The sequence below is a fragment of the Ammospiza nelsoni genome, chromosome 6 (assembly GCF_027579445.1).
Source record: "Ammospiza nelsoni isolate bAmmNel1 chromosome 6, bAmmNel1.pri, whole genome shotgun sequence".
NCBI lineage: Eukaryota > Metazoa > Chordata > Aves > Passeriformes > Passerellidae > Ammospiza > Ammospiza nelsoni.
In genome coordinates this window covers 7,046,981-7,065,435 of record NC_080638.1, presented here as the reverse complement: position 1 = coordinate 7,065,435, position 18,455 = coordinate 7,046,981, and the positions used below count along the sequence as shown (strand labels likewise).

Here is an 18,455-nt window from a genome sequence, read left to right as displayed (position 1 = left end):
GCAGGAATGAGCAAAACTTTATGAGAACAGCATGAACAGCTGATGCCTCTCAACGCTTCAGTGCCACACAAATCATCACCTTCTGCAGGCAAAAATGCCCTTCTCATGTTTCCCTGTCACTGCCTCGGCCTAAAACTGTAAACTGTGCAGAGAGCGAATTCAGTTTTACCCCAATTGCTTTGTCTGATACAATCAAGTGCCAAGGATTGTCCTCAGTGCCATTTGTTGCCCCATGTTTTCATAATGGATATCATCTTCCCCTCAGACAGCAAACTTTTAAATGAGCCTGGTGGCTTTTCCTTTGGCAGGGAAGATGGAAGAGTTCATTGAGAATAATATTTGCTATTCTTTGGCAATGATGTTGTCTTTAGCAACAATTTTTAAAAAAATAATTTCTGTCATTCAAACAACCCCAGTGAGGTTCAGTTTTAATTCATTAAGAAAAATAAAACCACACAATCTTTCCATTAAACTCTTGGGACTATTCTTTCTGGGATTTGTTTGTTTTCTGTTGTTTTTTTTTTCTTGAAATGCAAAGGAAGAGATTATAGCTTAAGAATTGCAGAGTAAGCAAAAGAAAGAAAATGAAGGGGAGGAAGACTTAGGAAAGTTCTTTTGGAGAACCTGTTGTTTAAAAAGAATTCCACCACCAGCTTAAAATACAAAAATTAAAATAAAATTTTAAAAGAGTAATTAAATAAAGCAAGGCAACTGTTAACAGGCAATGGGTCACCACCAGCTTCAGCTTCCAGAGGTCCAGCAGGTACTGGGAAGAGCACTCCAGAGCGAGTAGCAAAGGTAAAGATTTATCCTGGGTTATTGCCTGCTTTTCCTGAACAAAACAAAAAACCCAAACACATTAACTAATTACCTTTATGATATATGTTAATATGTAAAATAGCAGTGTAAGGAAAGGTAGCAGAGGCCAAAGAGAGGAGGACAGCGCTGTTTGTGTGTGCCCCCATGCCCACCAACACCAGCTCCTCATCCCCAGGAAGGGTGAATCCCAGCACCAGTCACCCTGGCCAACTCCTTAGGGACCTTGATGTGCATCACAAGGGACACACATGCAATGACACCACCACAGGGAAACTCTGGGGCCTCTGCTCGGGCCACAAGCAGGGTAACACCACAGCATCCACCACAAGAGGAAGGTGCAAACCCAGCGTGAAGTCACTACTAAGTCTCTGAACCCAGGAAATCTTTATAAAAGGAAGAGATGAAACAAGGAGACTTATAAAGAACTACATTTATTTTTGTTTACAGCAGATATCATAAATAAAGCTAAAACAATTTTCACCATGTGCAAAATACAGAATTTCCATGTGAAAATTTAAATACAGAGTTAAAAACTATTTAATAAAAATATTCAGTTAAGATTATAAAGTAAAATGAAGACAGAAGATTTAGGAAGAGAAGGACAGAATCCTCACTGAGCAGGAAGAGCAAGGAAGACTCTGCAACAGAGAGTAAAAAAGCAATAGGAAGGGTTTGAAATGGCAGACCTTTATGTCATTACCTTCATATTAAAGCATGCTGAGCTTTGTAACAACACACGGCAGCCCTGAAATACACTGGGAGTCACATCCCAGCCATTTGTGCAGGAAATGACGTTTGAAACACTGAGAGATTCTGTGAGGGCACAGCATGGGACTTTCAGAGCCATCAAGTCATTTTAGGATACCCACACAAATAAATACAAGTGGCTGAGTCGTGCAAATGTACAGACCAGCAAGATAAGAGCTCTGGCCCTGCTGCCTTCCACATTCCTGGCTGAGGTGTGTGAAATGGAGTAGATGGCAGAGGATGTTTGGCCCCTCCTACAACTGCTCCTAAGATCAATTCCCAAAGGCCCTTCCTTCCCTTTGAGAGGGGTCCTTGGCAGGGACAGCTGGGTTATGACCACATCAGCCAGACCCTCAGTGTACTTGCTGGTCACCCTTGGGTCTTGCTGGGATTCATTTCCCCTTCTAGACCGTCACCTATACAAACTGAACCTTACGTAAAAAATTCATACAAAACAATGGTGGGAGTTGGTCATGGAGAGGGGAGCAGCAAGAGGAACCCAATCATCAGAGTGCCAGGCAAGGCCCAGGCAATAAAACCACCCAAACCAAAGCACTCTGGCATGTTGGTAGTTCAGCCTGAGAACTACATGCACTTTTAACTTATTACCTTTATGACATACGTTAATATGTAAAATAACAGTCAATTTTAGGCCTGTCTACAATGTCACTTGGGGTGGAAGATTAGAACTTGCATAGTTTAGGCTACTTTGCCTACAGAACCTTTTACACCACACTTTTCCAGTAGGAAAGCAGGGAAGTGCTCAGACACTGCTTGCTCATTGGGTGTGTGAGCTCAGTGCAAACAGGTGCTCATGTTAACCCGGAGAATCAGCTGGGCAATCACACCCTGACCTTATTACAGATCTTTCCTTCAGTTCTTTGAAAGAAATAAGGCTTTAACAAGTTCTTTCAAGAAACCCTCTACTGCCTAACTTACCTTAAAGGCACAGGGAAGCGCACATGCACAGACACAGAGAGAAAAACATTACTTTTTCTAGAACTGTGAACTCAGCAACAGGTTAAATAATCATGCCAAAGCTCTATTAATATACCAGACACACAGATTGCTTCAACAGTTAAAAAAAAAAACAAACCAAGAACACACAATGAAATGCTTTCAAACAACAGGGTTAGTCATGTAATTTTGGAACTGGAAAAAAAATCACCTGAGAGCAGAAAGGCTTCAGCCAGTGAGCGGGTGCAGCACCGGAATGTTGAATTGGACTAAAAGCAATGAGGGAGATTGGCAGAGAAGACAGCAGGGAAGAAAACACAGAACTTCACTTGGTTATGTAGGAAAGCATCAGGAAGATTACATAGGTACAAAGAATAACTGGCCAAAATGGAACTGCCTTTTTTCATTTAATTATCAACGAGGACAAGCAGGTATGAGTATTACTAGCACAACAGCAAGATGAAGAAGTCAAAAAATTGAGCAATTGGAGTAATACCAATAAAATAACCCTCCCAACAGAATCATCTGCAAAATCCCAGTGGAATATGCATGGCAATTAAGATTCCTCAGGAAAACATTTTCATTACTCAAGTTCCTGAACTCTGCTGTGGAAATGTAGGGATTTATGCCCCATTATACAAATCTATACAAAATCAATACCATATTTTAATTTGTTTTTAATCTTATTTTTACACTTTCTACTAGTAAGATTCATTTGGTTTAAGTTCATTGGCCAGAGATTTCCAAGTTTCTTGGAAATCTTCTACATCTTCTACAAAAACTTTTGTAAATCACCATTTTCCCTACGTTTACCCTTATGCTCTCTCTGCCATAGTAAACAGCAGGAGAAAACTTTAGGAAGAAGTGTTCCTAAAGACTCTCCTATTGACAAACTGAAACCAAAACTGATGGCAGCCCCAATTTGGAAACTCGACTGCCCAGCAGTTTGCTGTGCTGCAGGAGTAACTACACTACAGACTGCCTCCTTTTTAGGGTGAAACAGTTTCTATCATTAGAAAAATTATTAAAGAGAGTACAGTGTTTCCAGGTCAGGTTTTTTAAGTACTGTAAGAAAGGTACAGATACATTACATATATACAGATGGCCACCATGTAACTAATTAGTGCTGTGTCCACTCAATGTCATAGCAAAGTTTGGCTGAATACATGTTTGAGCATTAAAGGCAATTTTTGTCAAAGTAATGCTACCTTATATCTAATAATTTTCTTCAAGCACTTTTTCAAGTTCTGTGCATAAAAATAACATTTTTTACCCCAAAATACATAACCACTCTTAAATGTGAAAAGCTCATCCTCATAGTTTAAACAAAGTCAAACTATCTAGTAGGAAGATCCAGTTTGCCATTTATTTTAAACAGCAGACAAATTTCCTTTTCATACCGAAGAGGCAAAACAATTCAAATCATCTTTTCCCACATTATAGCAAATCAAATCAAATCAAAACAAAACAACAAACCCCAAGGCCTGCCAGCCCATAGGCAGCACTGTCATTTGGGACCACTGGCAGGTGATCCTCAGTTTTGGTACTAACTGAATGCAACAGTATTTCCTATTGTTTATGACACATTCTTCTGGCTACAAATAAATGCTACAGATGCTTTTCATTTTAGGCTACACATATTAGATTTACCTATTTCCTGGTAAACTTCTGAATATAAAGAAGTACTTGAAAGGCAGGGAGCATGCTTACCTCACTGGCTAACTAGGCTGAAAGTAATGAGCATTGGGATGTCACTGTGTCCTTGCTGCTTAACAGATTAAGGCAGACCTTCTGATTAAGGCTGAGGGACATCTGAAAGAAATTTACTCATCTGCTGCTCCAGATAATAGAATTTCACCTTTCTGCCACTAGGTGCACACGTTGCAATTAATTACCCAAGTAAGAAGTTATCACCTAAGAATACATTTTTTGGCTTTTGATGTTTGTTCTAAACCTGCATTTTAAAAAAATTCCAAAAGAGACTGGGAGCAGTGCCTGCACAGAGGCACAACAGGAGTGACTTCACTTACAGAGGAGTGCTCCATAAATTGATATGCCTCATATCAGCCACCAAATGAGGAAGCCTTGACTTGAGGAATGTTCAGTCTACTTCTTTCTACCAGTTTCTTTGACTTAAAATTTCAATCAAGTCTTCACTCAACTATCATTTGCTCTTCAAATTTATTGAAAAACTTCAAATAAATTAGTAGAACAGATAGTACCCACTATCAACAAAAGGTATCCATCACATGTAAAGCAATGTAAAAGGCATTTGACTTGGAGCAATGTGAATTATGTACACTATTTTTTTGAAACATATTAACGCAAGTAAAAATCTCATAACCTAGAGCAAAGATGAAAGCAAGAAGAAATAAAAGCTACGTGCTTTACTCAGGTTTCAAATCCCAGCCATTTGTCAGAAATATTCCTGAAAGAACACACATTTTTTCATGGTCTAACGGAAAAAAGAAAAAAATAAGCTGGGGAGAATAGGAGGAAAAATGGTTTCAAAATGTACCATCTTCTCCAACAGTCTGATCACAGAAAATAACAGAGAGGAAAATAATCTAGAAAATATCCTTCATATGACTCCATGTTCTGGAAATGTGTTTGGACACTGTCCTTCATGCTCTAACATACAGTACATTTTGTGTTGAAAATTTCAATTGTACCTCGCTTCCATCAGAAGGAATCTACCATTCAATGAAGTCACGCGTCACATTGCACGAAGAGCAAAAACAAAGCCCTCCAAACCAAAAATTCCCCTCGAGAAAATAGCCAGGCTGTTAATTTTGAAAATTTGAAAGGCACAACTGAGCAAGACACGCGGAAAGATTCAAACCCTACAGAATCTTTTCACCCATTCAAGCATGTTTTCAAGTGATAGCTCTGCTTCCCGGTACATGTGAGTGAGTACCTCTAGGAGAGCGCAGAGGAGTGGCACCCCAAGGCTCAGGAGTTCGTACAGGTAGGTATAGTTATATGCATTGTCCCTGAAATGGAGGTGGGTAGCGTGCAGGACACCATGCATCCAGTTAGACAGGCGGCTGGGAATGTCAAGCAGATCCCTGGTCACCCGCAGGGGCCAGCTTAGCGTGCCCCCTAAGAAGGAAGTCAGGATACCTGGGGACCTGTCCTCTGGACTGCTAGCAGTGGACAAACTGCTTTCTGTGGTGATCTCTGTGGGTTTGGCTTCCACTTTCTTCCACGCGTCTATCGCCTCCTTAGGAAAAGCGGTAATAAAATAAAAAGTGTTAAATATGTTTCTAAAGTATGTAAGTCCAGTTTCTGCTACTGTCTTCAAGTCTTTACATACATTTTCATTTCCAGTTGCTCTGAAGTTCAACTTTACTTTGCATAGAAAAGCTAAATTCCATTGAGAACCAGATTATTATTAGATATGCCAAGCTCACAGAAGGAGGAGGTTTGTATTTTAGCACTGATTTTCCTGCACATGAGGTAGAAAACATCCACACACACACATGTATTTCACTTTGCCCCAGATAAAGGTGCCTCAGCATTGCACTGACAATAAAATTTTCCATACCTTTCCATGGATCTGTATTGTTGCCCTTCTCTTTCTGTGTTTCGTACTGATTTTGCAGTGTGTAAAATGAGGTTTACAGTAAAATTTACCTACAAGAGGGAAAAATCATCAGTTACAGGATATATTATCTATACATATATGGAGTGAAAAATCACTGTTGCATCTATTAAAAAAATGAAACCAGGATAATGAACAGTTGGGTGGCAAAAGGAAAGGGAAACCTGGCACTGATTCTGACTAACAGCTCTGAATAGGTTTCTTTTACAGATTTGCACATTAGTTCAGCAACACAAGATCATTTATCTACCTCTCAGGTATAACATTAATAAACAGCAAAAAAACAACATCCCATAAATACAAAGTTACAAACCAACACAAGACATCAAGCAGGAAAAAAAAGAGGTCAATAATCTGCTCAGAAGACATCTTTTCAGAATCTCCACACTTAAAAAGAAAAAGAACCACTTTGACCTTGAATCTTTAGTATTTTTGCAGAGGGAGATCAGGTTAATACTCTGATCTACTCAAGTACTTTGGAAGGGACAAGGGAATTTCAATTCAGTTTGATAACTCCGTTCCAAACTTTAAATGAAAAAAACAAAAAAAGAAAAACGAAGGAAACCCCCAGGATTTAGGTGGGATGAAGCACCCAAGATCTGAACCTCTTGTTCTACAGCAGCCTGGAGCCTGGAATAAATCACACTGTGCTTGGTCAGTCCTACTGCTTTCAACTCCTGACCATAACACTGTAACAGAAATAACCTGCATCCATGTAAATCTGCCACTGTTATGGCTTGTCCTTATAGATCATGTTATTTAATGGCCAGCTTTAAATGGAGATAAGAATAACTTTACATTATTGGAGAAACCTCACCCCTTTTTTCCCCCCTTACTCTGACCTGTGATTTGACAAAGTGCATTTTGGTTACTCAACTTATTTTCCACTGAGGATTTCTTCATTTACAGCTCAGGTCCGTTATAACTCAACTCTTCTGAAAAACTAGGACTGCATGTACAAGGACTCAAAGATCAGCTGGGACACAAACAGCACACTTGGCAGACCTCCTCCTGACCGTGCTACCAGGACAGACCTTTCTCCTTAGTTCCAGCAAGAGCATCAATCTCAGACATTTTAAAAATACTCCCAAAATAGCTCCTCCATTACCTTCTTCAACATCAAAGGCATAAATTCCTAAGCGGAGTGTTGTAGAACAGATTTCACACTTGAAGCACTCCCTGTGAAAGAAGTGGCCCTCTGCACTCAGCCTCTCCATGACATAGACCCGTTTCTTGCAGAAATAGCAGATGTCACTGCCCCCGATGGACTTGGGGAATTCTTTTCGCAGAGAACCCTGTTCAAAGATAAAAACAGAACATAAAGCTGTGGCTCCACACCCAGATATAAATCCTTATGAAAGGGGCAGCTGCTTTAGCTTCTTGAACAGTTGTACAGCACCCTCCAAGCAAAATTACAGTACGCATCAGTCAGCTTTTTAATTAATCATTATTGCAATTCTGTAGGTTTATGCAAAAATTAATAAATCAGACATCACAAGGACTTTAAAGGGGTGACTTTGATGCTGGACTTGCATCCAGTTTCCCTCTGGGAGTCCACCAACATTCTGATTACTCAGGTCCAAGAGCACCATCATCCCTGAGTGCTCCCTCATCACCCTGCACCGTCCTGGCTCCAGGACTCGTGTCTGTCTCAGAAGGTAAAGACACACCTCACCAGCCTCAAACAGCAGACTTGCATCTGCAGCCAAGCAAAAAAAACACCCTGAACTCAGTTCAGACACAATCTGGAGGAAAATGCAGGCTTGTGCTTTAAGTTCCAGGAGGAAAAGCAGTCTTCAAACACTCCATCCTTCCCATGGCCACAGTCGTGCCCTCCCCTCTCAGCCGTGCTCCTCCTGAGACCACAGCCCAACCTGGGGCTTGGTTAGCTTTAAAAATCACTTGGTTTCCTACCATACACATTCAGAACATTTTTAATGCATTCAAAATACAATCCATATTAACCACATGAAACTATTTTGAAAGTTTGCTGCAATTAGGCTGGTAATGAACATTCTTTAATTGCCACAAATTTCATCCCCTCTTACATACACATGCAAAAGGTACAGAAAAGTGAACTAGAAATTGATTAGATGCCACTGGACTTCCCTTTTCTTATTAGAGGCAGGTATGAGGGTGTTACTTTGCATTACTGTATTATAGTTGGTACAGGTGAGCGTGCTGTGCCTGCCACGTCCATCACCACCTCCCTCCCCTTCCACTATCCCTGCTGCCACAGGAGAGTTACCACATGTGGCATGGAGGAGGAAAGGTCCAAGGCACATTCAGACAGTAGCACACAGTCCACACAACTCATCTTCCATTTGTGAGCAAAAGGCAGCCTTGGAACAATTTTAATGTTAAGTAGAACTCACAAATGTCATTGTCACGTAGTCTTGTGCTTAAAAGTTGAGAATTCTATATCAGATCTGCCATTAGTAACCCATTTTGCTCTGATGGATCATTTTAGAGCATGAATCTTTCCAAACAAACCACCATGCAAATGGAAAACCACACAGATGTGCTTTTAAAACCATGGTGTTAATAGATCAGATAGCTACAGTGAAGCTGAAACAACTGAGTTTAGTGCTGGCTGGTAAGTAAAGTGTCATCAGAACAACACAACCTTACTTGGCTTCCCAGTACCTGACAGCCCTGAGTGGTGGAGGCAGCAGATGGAAAGTGAGGAATGGGGCAAGAACCTGCAGCTCTGTCCAGAGACCGCTTCTGAATTCAAATTCAACACAGAAGAGTGTCAGAGTTGAGAAACAGCCCTCTTCAAAACGAGGCACAGTGATTCAGCACTTGAGTGTTAAAAATAACTGCATAAGCATGTACTGCACAAAACTATCTTTAGAAGCCATCCTGAGTAATAACTGTCTTCTGTTACTACTTCTACAGTAATTACATTTAATAAAAGCCTCCTGAAGTTTTAATTCAGTAACAGAAATAGAAATAGAAGACGTGGAGAGCAACATTTCCATCAGCACATTGTGCTGATGTGCACTTGATTCTTTCATAAAGTGTTAGACCTTTCATAAGGCCTCAAGTGCTCCACATCTGGGGTCTTAATCAGGATGGCATTCTGGGAACATTACTCTAAAGTCAAGTTACTGTTTCTTTGTGGGTTTAGTCTTACCAGTTCAAGCTGTGGCTTGGGTCTGTGATCATTCACATACAGATTTACAAGAACTTCAGCCACAGCTCCAATTGCACGTGAGACCTTTCCTACAGTCATCTAACCAGGAAAGGGAGGAAGATGAAGAATAGAAGGAAGAGCTTTAGTTACCCTTGAAAGAGAATTTAAAGACAAAAAAGGACAAGAATGATTTGGGCACATGCAAACATCGATACAGGGAGGCAGGAGAAAGAGCAGAGGGGAAGCCCAGCAGAGCACAAGCATGTCCATGCGTGACCAGCGTGGGGCCACAGAAGGCTTCTGTGCAGCCCACAGACTTTTCCCTGAGGATGATCCTGATGGGAACAAATGCTTCTCCTCAAGGCTTCCTGCTGTGTCCATGAAAGGCTGAGCTGGGAGCCACTGCATGGCTATCTGAGCTGGACGTTCTGACATTTAAAAAACCCCTATTGTTCACTTCAACTTCTCTGGGACTTGGTCATAACATTTCAGAACAGAGGGTGGGATTGAACTCCATATTAACACTCCCCAAACTGTGACATTTCAGGGAACATTCTATGAAAATGTATGAACCAAGTCCCACACAGAAATGTTTTGTTGGTGCTCACAGGGCAATCATTTGCCCTCTCCCCAGTGACTCATGGCAATGCCAGGGAAGACTGGAGAAACCACGCTCATGAGAGGGAAACTTCTCCTTTAATCTGCTTCATCACACTGCTGCAGCCATGAAAATTAGGCTGTTTTTAACCAAATGCATCAATCAGGCCTGCAAGAAGGCAGCAGTGGCTTAGGCTGTGCCTCCAAAAGCTCAGTAGACAGACCAATGACTGCATGGTGTGTGCTTCCCTGCCCAAACCCCTGCCTGGGCACCGGAACAGGGGAAAAGGGTCTGTGCATGAGTGTGCAAGGGGCAGCAAGCAGGCAGGTACTCTGCTTCTGGAAAACAGACAGTAAAGGCTTCACAGATTCACAGAAATATCTTCTGCTGTAAATCAAATTTCCTGTATTGATTGGGATTCCAGCTTTCTAGTCAATGTAAGGTCCCACAGTGTCCCTGGCAGCAAATACAGCAAGGGCCATCCTGGTCTGGCCAGGGGTATGGTACTCTGCTTCTGAACTCAAGGCACTGCTTTTTTCCATGAGGACAGATACATGACATCATATCTAACACTCCTTTTGCCTCTCACAGAGCCCAGATCTCAAGGAAGTCACTCTCTTCTCAGTGAAATAATTTGTCTACTGCCACCACACCAAGTCCTGCTAATTGAAGGTTTTAAAGTACCAGAGAGTTACCATGAAGAAAGGAAAAAATATAAATGCAACGGTATTTGGAATACTTTAAAACAATTTTAAAGCATTTTTGATCAAGTTTAAAAACACTTATAATGCATTGTGGGTGTGTTTTCAAAAATTATTAGGGATTAAAAAATTCAAGGGAGTATGTCCAACCCTTTACAGCTCCCCTTATCTTTTGAGAGTTATCTCATAATTAACTTGATGTCCAGGCAGGTACAAAATATACACATTAAGACTACAAAGGCTATTTAAGGGACAAATTTCTTTCCTGTTTGGTTTTAGTTAGTATAAAAAGACTTAAAAATATTATTCAGTATCTGGACAATTTGTGGGTAACAACTGCAAAGTGAACTGCTAATTTCATACTACAACACTGTCCCAAGTGGCACATCAATTTATAAACCCCTACAAGAAGTGCTACTTGCTACTACAGGAAAACTATGTTCCTTTGATGTTCCTTTGATTTTTTTTTTAAGAACATGGAACAAAAAAAAATTTCCTCCCCAAATTCTGCACTTGTGAATATCCAGAGCCATTTCCAGGCCATGTTGTACATGTACAAGTAATGTACATGTAAATGTACAAGTTCTTGTCCACAAGATCCAAGGTAAAAGAAAGTGTTCAAAGTCAGTTGAAGCAGAAAGTTTTCCTTGAACTAGATAAATACTGGAGCAATCAGTTAAATAACAAGGTTGTGCTTCAATTTCAGGAAAAGTATCCTTGAGCCTGAACTACACCTTGAAATTCTTCAGGTTGGCTGATTTCTGTTCTCCATCCATTGGAACAACCTATGTCAACATTAAAGCAGTCAAAACAAAAAAAAAAAAGCATGTTTATACACACTTTAAAAATGCTATTAAAAGGAAATGTTCCTATAACAAATGTGAATTCACATTCCAAGTAAAAGCAAGTGAGATCTCACTTTAATTTAGCAACAATGCCCTTAAAACCATGCTTTAACTTTTGGTCAGCCCTGACTTGGTCAGGGCACAAGATGTTTGCTGTACCTCCCTTCCAATAGAACTACTCCGTTCTGCTCCAGTGCCACTCAGTCACCAAACAGAAGCATCAGGGCAGGATGAGGATCCATCAGGGCAGCCCCAAGGGCACCTGCCACCCTCAGAGACACCAGAGAATGTCCTCAGTGCCCCTGAGGCTGCTGCTCTACTGAAGGCACACACAGCTTTGTAATGCTGGGGCCACTGTCTGTATGGAACAGGCTCCTGCTCACAGCTAAGGCACCTTTAAAGCCCTGGCTGAACAGGAATCCTAAAGAGTTACCTTACATGGTGAATATCAGGCGACAAGCAGAAAACACTTAAGAATCCCAAGAGTTTGTGATTTCCTCAGACTGTTGAGCTGCAGTGGCACACTGCTTTTCAGCAGGTTGACCAGGGTGGTTATTGCCATGGGAAGAGAAAGCTGCCTTCTGTATTTCCCTGTGTTATTATTCAGAACTGCACAGCCAGCCAAGTAAGCCTCAGTAGCATTCTCATAAAACAAAGGAACTATGCTCTCTGCCTCCAACAGCATACAATGCTTTCCCTTTGTTCTTTCATATCCTTAATGATTTTCCTGGTCTTATTTTGCTTTGAGGGTGATTTATTTACTTTGTGTACAAGCTGCTACGTGTATTTTCCCTCTGAGATAAACAACATTTGAGTAATAAGTTACTGTGTGTAGGAAACACCCCAGCCCTGCTTACTGCTGGCAATTAGAGTCACGTCACTGAAGGGAAGTTGTTGGTCCAAGCTCTGCAGGGAGTAAATTGATTGCAAAAACTTCCCAGTTCTTACAACACACAGTGAGGACTCACTCATACAAAGCTCAGATGAACAGTGTTTTCTGAAGGTCAATTCAACCTTGAGCAGAAAACAGGAATAACCAAAGCCCAGCCTGTAAAGTAATATATGCTAACTCATTATTCTAGCTACGTGAATTTTGACAGTTGATTGAAGCTAGAAGGTACTTTTGATTACTATTGACATATTGCACACAGAAGGTAATTCTTACTAAGTTGTAATGACTGCATGTCTTGAAAGAAACAATACAGTCCCACAGTCTTCTTTTCAAGTGCTCCTTGCAGGACTTAGACTTAATAACAAGTTTCTGTAATTACAGAGTATGATTTCATAGCCACCCTTTTCAATAACTGTGTCCCCATAACTAACACTGTTCCAAGCAAAACTGAACAGGTGCAATGGTTTGTCATGTCTGGTAACAACCTCAGAACTCACCTGAAATTTAAATGACAGCACTAGCTATTTAAAACCATGGGAGGGTGCTGATATTTATAGGTCATACATCATGAAGCCTTACAGAACTCTAAACACTTCTATTACCTTCTGTCTGTCTGCCGGGGAAAAAACAGAAACACTGACAGCAACACACTGCAGATCTTCCTGTTGGTTTATCAATCCCAAACCACTTTCTGATACTGAAGTCTATACTCAGCTAATGATACTTCTCAGAACAGAGAGCAGAAATTCACATTTTGAGACCCATAATCCCCCTCCTCAAGATAATGGAGAAATAGGCAGTTCCTGGCATATTCACAGCAGAGGTCCAAACATACTGTTGAACAGCACTTGAAAATGCACTATGTGCATCTGAAATACTGTTGAATTTTTATTTATATAGCACTGCATATTTAGTCAGTGTTTTATAGAGCAGGATAAAATTTTCACATTCTGAAAAGTGTGCAATCTGTAAGGATAAAACACAGGGACAACTATTTGACTGTGAAAGGGCAGGGACAGATTCTATTACCACCTGTGCCCCTGAAAGGAGGAGCAAAGATCACCTGCTCATTACTAGACCTGCTGTTTAAAAATTCTCCAAAATGCCACACAAAATGCACCACATTTACACCTATGAAATGCATAGTGTACAAGAGGCTGGCAGCCTGTACAACACATGGAACTGGGTATGTAGGCATCAAAATGCTCATGCATGTAGATCTGCCAAAGTGTAAATGTAGACCTACTTAACCAGCCAAATATTTACCCAGTGAGATGAACGTGTATTTACTGTGCTGGTGACAGAACTCGATTTTCTTGCTTCAGCTGAACTGCATTCTACCAGTATCTCTAGAGAGAGCACTTTTCAGCTGAAGTAAGCCCAGCCTGAGTGAAACCAAGTAACAACAAACTATTGCCACACCATTTAAGTACAAAGGCAAACTAATCAAGGCAGGCAGTACACTGTAAACAAAATCCAGTTTTTAAAATATCCAGAAAAAAGATTGGTCGGGACAAAGGTTCTCCAAGAAGTGATGTTAAAATCCCAATGAAATTATTTCTCACAGAGTTCCCATATGATTAAAAGCCTATTTCTCATATTCTAAAGGGTTTTTTCAGATAGCTTGGGTTTGAGTTTTGGGGTTTTTTTATTCTCTTTGCAGAGTCACAATAGTCCTCCAAATCAAATGAACATCAGCTCCCAATCTTTTGGAAACCATGACTTAGCTTAAAACCCATCACATGCTACACCTCTTAGCTCATAAAAAGTAAGAGGTAAATCCAGGCAAAGGAATTACTTTGAAGCTGAATGAAGGGAATTAGGGGATTACTGCAGCAAGGCACCTGCTGAGCTTGCAGTGTCCTTGAAGGGCCGTGTCCCCTGGATTTCCCTGGGGACTGGGAGCCAGGCAGTCACTGCAACGCAGCCCATGAGCATCAGCCTCTGTAGTAAGAACTGAGTATCTCTGACCCAAGTGTCACCTCCTTCTTTCCAAGTATGGATGTTTCCAGAAGTTCTGCGGCTACAAAGAAATGTATTCTACCTATTCACATGCAGAAGCAAGTTTAAAGTACTAATAATTAAACAAACAATAATTAAATGTCTGTATTGGTAAATGCTTGTACAATTCTAAGACATGTCCAGTCTAAGATGGGGTTAAAATAACCATCATTGTGCAGGTTTTCCCCTGCAGAGCAGATGGATATTCTTATGAAAAGAAACATAAATACCACCCAAGAAAACTAACCAACCCCACAGCACACAGTTTGCTTTATAATGTGAAGCTTTCCTCAGCATGCCTGTGGTATCATCCTACAGCAGATCATTTAAAATAAGCAGCGATGTAAAATTTTCAGAATTGAAGTAAAAAAATGTTAACCATTTGCTTTGTTCTTCAGCTTTTACCTAAGCCATATCTGATGACAACATTTCTCTTACAAACATGCAGAACTAACAACAGCAAAAAAAGGAAAGCTTGATTTAAATGTGAATTACAACCCATACAACAGGTTTGCTGGCTGCACCTTCCATCCAAGCCATTTCTCAAGCAGCTTGAGCACAAGTCTGGGTTTTACATGAAAAATCTCTTAATAGAGTACCTGTTGAGAAGAAACAGCAGAGGAAGCTGAACCAACAGATGATGAAGCAGCAACAGCTGAATGATGAGGTGGAGGGCAAGAGGGAGTTGGGGGCTGAGAATGGGGTAAGCCTTTAGTAGGTAGCTTATTCTGTGTAGAGCAGAAACAGGAGAGTTATCCAAGAGACACTGACATCAACACAGGTTAAGTTCACAGTCATGCATCAAAAAAACCAGAAACATAACAATGACAGATCTACTCTTCTTGCTACCTCTGCACAGTAAGGGCCCGTGGAAATCATCATGGCATCTTCATGGTAAATGGTATTATTGTACTATTTCTTTAATAGAAATATTCACAGTGGGCAGTAAGGTAAGATAGTACTGGGAGAGAGCATAATGAAATCCAGCAAAAACCAGAGTGCACCAAGTACCATTTCTCAGCAGCTGATCAGAAACTGTGAGCCAGCAGTGTGTGCTTAAGCACAAGACAGTTTATTTGAACACATTTCTCTCCTGCTAAAGCACTCTGATTAGCTTTAGGATTCAGATTGTTTCACCTCAATTGAACTATACAATAATATTTAAACAACACTTTTTACTGGTTTCAGTGGAACCCACATTACTTTTCAGATCCACACAGAATGAAAGGAAGTTAAAACCAAAACTACTTTAATTTCTTTCCCTTCATGAATTCTTATACATCTTCCAAATAAGCAGTTCTTCAGGTGCAAAACTTAAAATTCACCTTTGGAAACTCCATGTATCCAAACATTGAGGCAAGATGTGCTGCTTTCTCTTTAATGTTCTTTTTATGGAATTCCCTATTTGCTATGGTCTGAGCTCTTTTCTGCAGTGACAGCCAGGGAAGGACAGCCAAGAAAAGAAAGAGAGAGATTTCAGTTAAAACCACATCCATCAACAAAACACAGAAGTTTGTAGAAAGACATCTTATTGTCTTAATACAACCTACAGTCAACAGAGAACAAGCCAGCAAAACCACAGTACACAGATTATCACAGAGACAGAAAGGAAAAGAAGTTGCTTGTCACCTGTTTCATTTTTTCCTCCAGGTGCTGAAGACGCTCAAGCACTCCAGAAAGTACAAATGCAGCAGAACAGGCAGAGGCGAGATTTTCAGAGGTTTCTGACAGACTGGGCTGGGGATCTGTTTTGTGCACAGTCTTTGCTCTCCTGGCCATATGATCAGAACCATTTAAAGACTGTTTGGGTTCCCTGACCTCGTGCTCACTCCTAGCTACCACCTGAAACTGGGAAACACTTGAAGTGAACAAAACTCTGCTTTCTGCACTACCATGCAAGATATGCAGCTTTTAAGGATGCTTCCAAAAGAACGGCGCAGTCATGCACATAACCAGAAATAAAATATTCTCACATCACTCTTTGCACACTGTCTACTGCACTTGTGGCGCTTGTGCACATGCACTGAAATAAATCAGTCCTACACAACTTGTGCAGGCCTTGACATCCTTCTGTATACTTGTGAGTTTTTGTGAGTAACCTTGGACAGCAGCAGTGCAGAAGAACATTTTCCTCTAGGGTTTACAGCAAAGGTTTTGGGTTGGGGTATTTTAGCAGCACATCTGCCTAAAACTAAGCTTGCAATTATATTTATGAGGATTTCAACAGTCATTCCTGTCATAGTTCTAGATCTAGTCTGACCTAAATCAGCATATCATGTATTTCAGATTTAAGGCATTTTTTGAGGAGTTCAGAATGCATCTCTGAATTTGAGTTTTCATATAAAATACGTTCTGATCTGCTGATTTCCATATGCAACACGGATCTCATTTCACTACAGACTGCCCTTGAAATGCCATTACAGGATGCTTACTTCAATTTAAAACTCTGATGAAAAGTGAGTATCAATACTGTTTGAGATGAGATTGCTTTCAGTCAAAGTACTAAGAGAAAAATTTAGACTACATTTTTCCCCATATATGTGATGCTGCAAAAGAGCCTTCAGCAGAAATTCTTACCACAAGTTTTACTTATAGAAATAAAATACCTGGGCACCAATATCAACTTTTCCATGCTCAAGCCTTTATCTTAGATATTTTTGCCAGGTTTCTCTCTTAGCCTTATCATTACAATAACCCAAAGCATTGGGTATATGCACAAATTTTCAGGTACTGCTGTAGTTTTCTCATATGTTAAAAGCAGCTGTGTAATTACATTCATACAATTTGGAGTCTAGATACGGTAACACAGAAATCAACACTTATGTTTTCAGGGTATTTCCATACTTTCAGAGAGTTTTCTTGTCTGGCAAAGCAGATGTAAAATAGCCTTTACTTTCTACTGGCATTTTTACAATTCTCAGCTAAACGTGTCTGTGAACTCTGCAGTTTCCATCCAAATATTGCTTTGTATCTTATGTAGCTCTGCAATAGCAGCGAGTTCCCAGCAGTGAGAGAAATGCTGTGCTTGCCAGGTGTTTGTTACCCACAGGAGCTTCCTACCTGCCTTTTTGGTTGAGGTGGAAGAAGGCTTGGATCCATAGGTTTAGCAAAGCGAGGATTAACAGGAGGGTCAGAGGAGAGCAGGGCTGGTCTATCTGTTAGCTCCTTGTAAAGCATTTTTAAAATTGCAAAGACAGAATGAAGGAGAAGAAAAAAAAGGAAGACAGTAAATAGGATTCAAAGAATTTCTGAGGCAGAAAGAAAGAAAAGCTTATTTTAAAGACGCATTACTATGAAGCTTAACAACACATTTTGCATATTTTTGCCACCTACCCATTTTATTAGCAACTTCTACCATCAAAGATATACTTCAAGATGAACACATTCAGTACTTTTAAACAGAGTTTATCATCAAAATAACTCCCTTCAGCATGGCCAAGGAAATCCCTGGCCACTTACCACACACTGAAAGCTCAGGGCATTGACAAGTAGCCAGGCAGTGTGCAAACAACTTTGGCTCAAGGATAGACAAAGTCACTCGACATCTATAAAGCCTACAGTACTGGAGGACCTCAATATTTCAATAAACAAACAGATACAAGGATGAAGAATTAAGAAAGTCACCATCTTTGTCAAAACATCCACACTTTGCTCATCCTTCCTTCAGGTCTTTCAGATGACAGATCTAAACTCTGCTAATTCCAGCTGTTTCTGGCTGAAGTGTGATTTTGAGCTTCTCCCCTCTACCTTGGCAGCATGGGATTGTTTTTAAAATACCTCTAGTCACACTAACAACAAACCATGAAAACGCTGTACAACGCACAAAATATATTCCACTCTGCCTAGTTTTGGAATGGAAATGGCAGCCAGACATATCTTGCAAGAGATTAGGTTTCCTTTTAACACTTCCTAGGTTTTCCATAAAGACAGACTCCACAGGATATGCAGTGTCCTTTATTTGAAAAACACAGGCCACAACAGGCCTTCTGCAATACTGTATGCAGCCACCTTAGACTTCCAAATAACACAAATTCCACAGGCTGGCCTCCATGAGATTCCTAGACACTATAACACAGCAATATGTTATTGTTAGATGCATTAGTCAATCTATATGACTTGTATTGAGAGAAATACTTTTAATTTGCATAAAGT

At 40.4% G+C, this 18,455-nt stretch overlaps 1 protein-coding gene across 6 annotated transcripts in view; it reads right to left on the bottom strand.

Annotated features, from left to right (window-relative positions):
* Positions 1–1,234: 1,234 nt before the first annotated feature.
* The window catches only part of MICAL2 (microtubule associated monooxygenase, calponin and LIM domain containing 2), a 76,006-nt gene continuing 58,785 nt past the window's right edge, over positions 1,235–18,455 (bottom strand). Inside the window, exons 17-27 of one of the 6 annotated variants that reach the window (XM_059473704.1) lie at positions 17,364–17,468; positions 15,933–16,151; positions 15,629–15,730; positions 14,903–15,031; positions 9,267–9,365; positions 8,774–8,854; positions 7,236–7,422; positions 6,071–6,159; positions 5,647–5,746; positions 2,735–2,792; positions 1,235–1,457 (exon numbers count right to left, since the gene is read on the bottom strand). In XM_059473704.1, coding sequence (XP_059329687.1) covers positions 2,752–2,792; positions 5,647–5,746; positions 6,071–6,159; positions 7,236–7,422; positions 8,774–8,854; positions 9,267–9,365; positions 14,903–15,031; positions 15,629–15,730; positions 15,933–16,151; positions 17,364–17,468 — 1,152 coding nt within the window. In that variant the 3' untranslated portion in view covers positions 1,235–1,457; positions 2,735–2,751. Of the gene's footprint in view, positions 5,747–6,070; positions 6,160–7,235; positions 7,423–8,773; positions 8,855–9,266; positions 9,366–14,902; positions 15,032–15,628; positions 15,731–15,932; positions 16,152–17,363; positions 17,469–18,455 lie in introns of all 6 variants that reach the window. The other 5 variants (XR_009418591.1, XM_059473703.1, XM_059473701.1 and 2 more) reach the window with 5 other exon arrangements.